Source organism: Poecilia latipinna, unplaced genomic scaffold (genome assembly GCF_001443285.1).
Source record: "Poecilia latipinna isolate Pla-1442-1.1 unplaced genomic scaffold, P_latipinna-1.0 Scaffold1399, whole genome shotgun sequence".
Taxonomy (NCBI): domain Eukaryota; kingdom Metazoa; phylum Chordata; class Actinopteri; order Cyprinodontiformes; family Poeciliidae; genus Poecilia; species Poecilia latipinna.
Genome location: NW_015114015.1, coordinates 43,591 through 51,091, shown reverse-complemented (window position 1 = coordinate 51,091; position 7,501 = coordinate 43,591). Strand labels below are relative to the sequence as shown.

The following is a 7,501-nucleotide window of genomic DNA, read 5'->3' as shown; positions in this document are numbered from 1 at the left end:
TAGAAAAATATATCTATTCTGATTTAATCTGCCAATAAAGCACTTTAAACTGACCAAGGGACATCGTTTCCTTCAGCTGGCACAGCTTGTTGATATTGGAAATGTGTTTTTCTGTCGCGATGTAACACCAACATTCCTCTTAAATTAGAACAACTAAAGCACAGTTGAACTTCTTCAACGTTGATTTTCTTTCCGTTTCAGGAGGATTGTGGCGGCTTGCAGGAGATGTTATTTTTATTTATTATTATTTTTTTTTTTCCCCGGTGTGTTCGCGCTCAATGTTTGACTTTTGCATGCAAGCGAGTGTGATTTTTTTTTTTTCTTTTCCAGTCAGTCTGTGAGCGTGTGTGTGTGTGTGTGTGTGTGTGTGCAAAGGTCAGTCAGCAGCTGTCCTCCAAGGCATTGACGACTTGTTCCAAAATGTCCGGGCACCGGTCGGCAATCTGCTGCAGGACCTGATTGGCGTACTCCTGGAGCTCCGCCTCCTCCTTCTCACACAACGCTAACTCCGCCTCCAACTGAAAGAAACGCAAAAAAGGGAGGAGAAAAACGTAACAATTTTGTGACCACAATAAAAGACTTTCCCTTTCTGAAAACCTTTTGGACGTTGGATAACAAAATATGAACCTTTAGGTAACTAAACGATACTCCAATCTTATCCACAAATTATGAAATCAGTTATTGGTGTAATATTTTCCATTTATGGGAAAGTTGAAGGCCAAATTCTTCCACTTCACAAACTGTAAACTCTTGTATTTTCAAGGACAGCAAAGCACATTTTGTGAATATTACTTCCCTGTAGAGATTTATGGCAATGTTTCAAAGCTCAACAGCGTCGTACCATTCCTACTGTAAGAAAGCAGATAAATAAAAAAGTGCCAGTAAAAGTGTGTCAAGACCGGTTTCTTCCGAGACCAAGACCAAGTTCGAACGTTTAATTTCCACAAATATTTCAGGCAAAAAGTTGCATTTTTGCAATTCGACAAAATTGCATTTTTGCACTTTTGCATTTGCAAAAATGCAAGATATTTCGTTTTTGCATAAAATGCAGAAATGAATGGAAAAACAGTTCAATTAACCAAAACTACTTCTTGGTATTAAACTACTGGTGATCATGAACTAATAACATTAGTCTATTACAAATGCAGCTAGATATTGAGTCACATTGTCAAAACTAAATCAGTTCATATTGCACAATAGTTGTATTAAAATGTAAAAAAAAAAAAAAAGAAAAAAAAGGAGAGATTAGGCTAATGAAGATTTGTCATATTTTTTAAAAATTAATACGATCCTCTGAATAAAAACTAATCAGACATTAAAAAGCTTACTGTTCCTAAAAACACATATTCTGGACAGATTAATAAATGATTAGGCATTTTAATATCATTAGTTCATGCAAAAACGCAAATGGCCTCATGGGGAATTCTCAGATCCATCAGAACCAATAGAATCTGTGGGATTTACAAAAATCACCTGGCCAACAGGGACAACAGATTACAGGAGCCAAGTGAAAATATTTTCTCCAACATGGATTATGACCACAGGACATCGAAGGCATGACTGAATTTATGCTTTTGGCTCGACGTAATGAGACTTATTTTTCCCCTCTTCACCGGCTGCCGGTTCAGTGAGTTTTAAACGCGACGCTGATGCACCGTCGGAAAGATCAGGAATTAAGGCGCAAACTCTCAGCCGCAGCCAAAGCAGTGTTGCTGCTTTATGCATATTATTATTTAGCTGCTTAGTGTTTGCATTTCCTTAGTGGGAAATGGAAAGAGGTCTGGAATTTTTTTTTTTCCCCCCATTCTTCTCCAGACCTGGCAAATTATTTCAGTAAATCCTAAACTTTAGGATTTGAGTATATCTCAAGATGGGTACACCCCCCTCCCAACCCTAACACCTCCAGTCTAGAGCAGGTTCCCCCCAGCCCCCCATGCATTTGTGTCTGTTTTAATGTTGCAGATATGTATCCATAAAGTGAACTAGATTGGGTTTGTGGGTGGGGTGTGTAAGACCCAACTGCAGAGTCTATCCCACCCCAACCCCAATGCCCTAAGCACTAAAACTGAGATGCAGGACGGGGCTCAAGAAGGCAGGGGGGTTGCTACATAGAGCTCCACCCGATGCCTCCCCCCCCCCACCACCCATCCCTGCTCCAGTCCAATGTGGCGCAGAGCACCATGGAGAGATGTTTGCAATTTGACACTTCTAAAGCGTGTTTGAAGTCAAACGCCTACAAAACAACTCCTCAGATTATAATATATGTGAGCCGGTAATCTGAAAAGACCCGAGCGTAGCTCCTTCTCTTCAAACGGACGGGAACGTTTCTGCAGCAAAGCAACGCTGCTGTTTTCTTTGGCCGCGGCGGAGCTGAGACGTCAAATCTAACCGGCTTAATGACCAATACATCTGTATCAATAAGAGCGCCGCTTAAACATTCGTGTAACACAAGCCTACATTTATGATGGTGTGTGTGTGTGTGTGTGTGTGAGGCCTGGGTCAGATACTGGCAAGTATCCCCTCGTTATAGCCGAACCTCTTCATTCTCCTCTCATCTCATAGCCAGAAAAACCTCAGTGGTATTTTATATTACAGTGGCGTTATTCATGTGTAAAACTGCTCCAAGCAATAACATTAATGATTAATGAAACTCTGCCTATAAAGCACATGCATATATTGCTGATTATCCATATATTGGGTCATTTTTATTATTGGAGAAACTGAAATTGTTGATTTTTTTGTTTCCCCCCCTGCCCATTTAATTGCAGGTTGTGTTTGAAACTTGGCCCACACCAGGGACTAAAAAAAGTCAGGACATCTAAAACCAGTTTTAAACATTTCTATTAAATTCTGGCTCTTCTCAGTGCTGCACGATTTCAAACAGTTCAGCTGAATCCAGTCATGACCAAATGAAAACATGCAAAATAAAACTTGTATTCATTAGACTATTTATAGGAAATAAAAACGGTGCACATTTTCCAACCCCCCCCCCATGCATAATTAATCACTATGTTAGATTTAAATCTCCAGTCTATTTACTCCATAAAAGGTTTGCTGCCACTGTAAGTCGGATCTGGAGAAACAGCTTCATAGGAAAAATAATTAGCGAGAGAATCTGAAGATTACTCGCGAGTCGCCGACAAACCGTCTTGCTACCCCGTGAACTTTTCATGCAACCTCAAACCTCAACGGATTTTTGTAGAAGAAAGGGTTCAGAGGAAACATGCAGGATAGTTTAATGCCATGTTAAAAGAGCAAACGCTTGGCCCCGCTTTGGAGACTACCCCCACTGCACAGATCTAAACTTACACTCTGACTCATTCACTCTCTCCAGGTGATGGATATAGGAAACACATGCTTCGAAAATTTGCCATCCAAAAGACTTTTATGGACAACGCTAAGGATCGGTTTTGAAATTTTGAGGGGGAAAATCGAAGCGCATTATCAAATCTTTGAGGAATCCCCGCCACATGACGGACAGGAAAAAAAAAAAAAAAACACAAGATTTGAAGGAAAAACGGGGCGTTTTGAGCACAGAGTCCAACTCCTATCGCTGTTATCTGCTGGGTGACAGTTATCACCTTGATTTAAAAAAAAAAAATGTTCATCCTTTTATCAGCTCTGCTGGCCCTATCAGGCCACGCAGACCTTTAAGAGTGCTGGATTGAGCGAGCGAAGGATTTAGAGGGCTCTGTTTTACAGCGAAGAACAGTGACATCGCCAGCATCAATCTGAGCGCTTTTTTTAGGTAATTCAACTTAATGGCTTTGCATTTTAAGCCGCAATCTCCCAGAACAACACGGCAGTAAAGATAAGGTTAGAGGGTGATTGAGAGGAGATAATCGGTTTAGTGCCGCTTTTCTCAAGCGACCTTGACCCGCGTTTGACAAAATCGGTGGAAAACGATAAAAAAAAAAAGTCAAATTGGGTAAACCCTGCCCCCCCCAAAAAAACACAAACACAGACAAAAAAAATAAAACCACACACACACTAAATGCAGGTTTTATTTTGAAGAAGAATCCACAGCATATCTGCTTCACAGCCAAAAGTCTCCAAAAGCAATAGCGGACTTCAGTAAACAGACTGAAAAAACATGGAAAAGGAAATTTACCGAACAATACCACTTGGTTTTCTTTATACAAAACACAAATTTCAAATTTTTTTAACCCATAATTAAATAAAAATATAATTAATGTAAACCTTATGTTGTCTTACAAGGGACTATCAAATCCACTCAAGCTAGAAGTAACTTAGGTGAACTTGAAGTCTAAAGAAGAGGTCAAATTTTGTTCTTTCCTGAGATAAAAGTATGGAGATAAGTAGAAACATAAAATACTGCAGTCACAGTGATTTGGTTGGCATTTCAATCAATAAAATTCCTCCAACAAAGCAGATCATTATTCTGGGTCGGTTCTTTCCAGAGCAACACAAAACCTCACCGGGCAGCATTACTGTAAACTCAGAGCAGGAAAGAGGCTGCAGTTTGTACAGACTCAATAAAATCCAACAATAACAGATGCAATGCAATGCCTAATCTTGTTTTCTGCTGCAACTTTCAGACGGTGGGTTCAGGATTGTGTAAATGGCACGAAACAATGGATCCGTCCTTCCGTATAACAACCATTTAAGGTTGTGGTGGTAAACCAGCACGGCTCTTTCTGAGGGGATCAGCAGATCACAACAGTATAAATATCTTTGAATTGTTATGTCTTATTTAATCCTCATACTTTATGAGCGATACTCCCGCACAAATCAGATAAGATTTGCATCATGTGATTGGCAGTGGGACTGTTTTTTTTTTTTAAAATTTATTTATTTATTTATTTTTAGCTTTTTCTTGATAAGAGCATCTGTTGCCTTTCAGAATCAGGTGTTTATTTTTAAATAACTTTATTATTATTCTTATTTGGCTGCAAAGCATAATTCTCTTGCTTCATCCTAGCCTATTGTATCTTCCTCTTTTAAACCAAAAACATAAATATTTGAGAGATGAACCGAACAACAAGCTGTGAATCCAGAACAGAAATGCCAAAAAATAATCAGTCCTGATAGCTACTGAGGCTGTTTATGTTTTATTAGCTTGTTAGGAAAGATTATATGGAGAATATGAGTCTCTACCACTGTTGATCTTGGAACAGTTTTCAACCTGATGATCTTGCGCTGCACATTCAATAAATTTCTTCACGTACAAGCTAACGTCTTACTGGATTGTCTGTTTTCTTAAAGATATGAAGGTATTGCATTTTTACAATGAAGTATACTTACCTCTTCTGGGAGTTTTATATGTGAAGAATAAAATTGAATAATTCAAGAATAAACAATCTTATTCCTTATTATCACGATGTTTTCGGTGATTTAAAGAAATGATGCAAAAATGAGTGATTAAACTGATTCAAACTTGCGAAACGTGACTTCTAATAGCAGAGATTATAATCTTCCAATAGGTGTTATAAACCAAAATGCTTATATATTCCAAAGAGAAAGTCCCACTTGCTGCTGAACGATAAACGTCTTCATCTAAATCAAGAGCTTTACGGCTGAATCCGTTTCAGATTTTTGCATTATGACTTTGAATGCTGTATTTTAGATCCGCTGCTGATCGTGTTTCATGAAATCTCAGCGTGTGGTACAAAAAAAAAAAAAAAATAAATAAAGAAATGCAGAAGATTGATATAAATGGAGGGAATAATAAAAAATTACACAGATGTGCTTCCTGTCAGAATATATGACACAGTAGTTCGGTTTTTACGGTGACAGGCGAGGGAGCGAACTACATGAGGTTAAAGATCCAATCCTGATTAACTGAGTGGCAGAAGGGTCTGAGCAAAGAAGGGAAGATGAAGGTGAAGGGGTTACGTGTGTGTCTGTTACACAGAGAGGGTCTGTTTTGCTTTTTTTTTTTTTTTTTACTGCAGCCATTAAAGCTCCATTATCATGATTGATCATTATCGGCCTTACGGCGACACACACACACACACACACACAAACACAAACACTGCTGGAGCAGCCCGTGTCCCGCGTTCGTTCACACACAGGTTATCAGCTCGAGAATGAGGATGACAGGTAAGATGTGTGTATGCGCTGACCTCCTGACACGTGTTGCAGGGCCTGAACCTCTTTGTGGAGGAATGCTAATGTTTTCTAAAGAAACCATAAGTCAGCAAAGGAAGATAGGAGCATGAACAAACACTCGCAAACGGAGAGCAAAAAAGGGGGGGAGAAAAGGAAACAAAGGAGAGGAAGAACAAATGTATCATCTTACGACGGAGGGTTTCTTTGAGGACGGTTTTTAATTTACAGTAACTTAAGCCAAATGTTTGTATCCGTCTACTTCATGGCTGTTTGTTGAAACACCAAAACTTCCCCGTGATTTGACTCATTTAACAAGAATGTTCTTGGTAGTGAGTCTCGTGTCTCCTCAGATCAGGCTCAGCTCATCTTCCAGTAAAAACTACAGCGTTCTGCAAAAAATGTATTCCCTCCCCTTACACTTCTTTACAGTTTGTAGTGCAAAGTGAAAAGAAAAAGGCAGAAGTTGTAGTTTGAAAGCGTATTCGACCCTCTTTGATCTCATGTGCCTTAACAAAACCCACAGCTAATTCCAGTTACCTTCAGGGGTCACTCGCTTATTAAACAGAATCCAGTTGAACGTAATTTAATCTTAGCATGGGTCCAGATGTTCTCCGACCGTCTTAGCGAGAACATTCATAACCGGGCAGCTTCGTGAAGCTGCGGGGAACGCAGCAGGAAGTTTAAAACGGGGTTAGGTTGTTAAACGAAACCCCAAACTGCGAACGCCTCACGGAGATCTGATCTTCTATCCATCACCGGAAAGTGGAAATAACAAAACACAACTACAAACCATAAAAAGACAAAGCTGTCCACCTGAACTGACAGGCCGGGTAAAGAGAACATCGATCAGAGGAGCAGCCAAGAGGCCCGTGGTAACTTTATAGGTCCTGGACAGACCCACAACTCAGGCGGTGAAGTCTACTTTCATATTATTCCCTCCGACTTGTTGAAAGAAAGCCGTATGAAATCTCATTTGCGGAGTTGATGTGAATGTCGATGGAGCTAAATGCAGGCCAATCCTGGAAGAACACCCAGTGGAGTCTGCAAAGGTGGAGGCAAACCTTCAAGGTGGAAAACGACCCCAAGCCTGCAGTCAAAGGGAACGACCACGATGGAACGGCTGAGATCAAGGCGTGTTCACCTGTTAGAACGGCCCAGTCACGTTGCTTTTCACAGATTCTCTCCATTGACTCTAACTGAGCTTTAAAACTTCTTCAGAGAAGAAAAAAAAAATATATGTATTGCACACTCTATACGTGGAGAGCTGGTGAGATAAACCTCAAAAGGATCGCAGATGTAACAGCAGAGGGGCTGAAAAGAAATACAGGCCCGACTTTCAGATTTTTATTTGTAAAGAGATATGAAAGCCAGAATTTTTTGGGGGGGATTTTTGTTGGCCTATTAAAAAGATGATGTAACAAAGAATACA

The 7,501-nt window shown here is 39.9% G+C and overlaps 1 protein-coding gene across 1 annotated transcript in view; it reads right to left on the bottom strand.

Moving 5' to 3' along the window:
* Positions 1-247: 247 nt before the first annotated feature.
* Positions 248-7,501, bottom strand: part of LOC106962324 (ELKS/Rab6-interacting/CAST family member 1-like) — a 30,997-nt gene continuing 23,743 nt past the window's right edge. Inside the window, exon 5 of the mRNA XM_015056678.1 lies at positions 248-518. Coding sequence (XP_014912164.1) covers positions 381-518 — 138 coding nt within the window. The 3' untranslated portion in view covers positions 248-380. The remainder of the gene's footprint in view (positions 519-7,501) is intronic.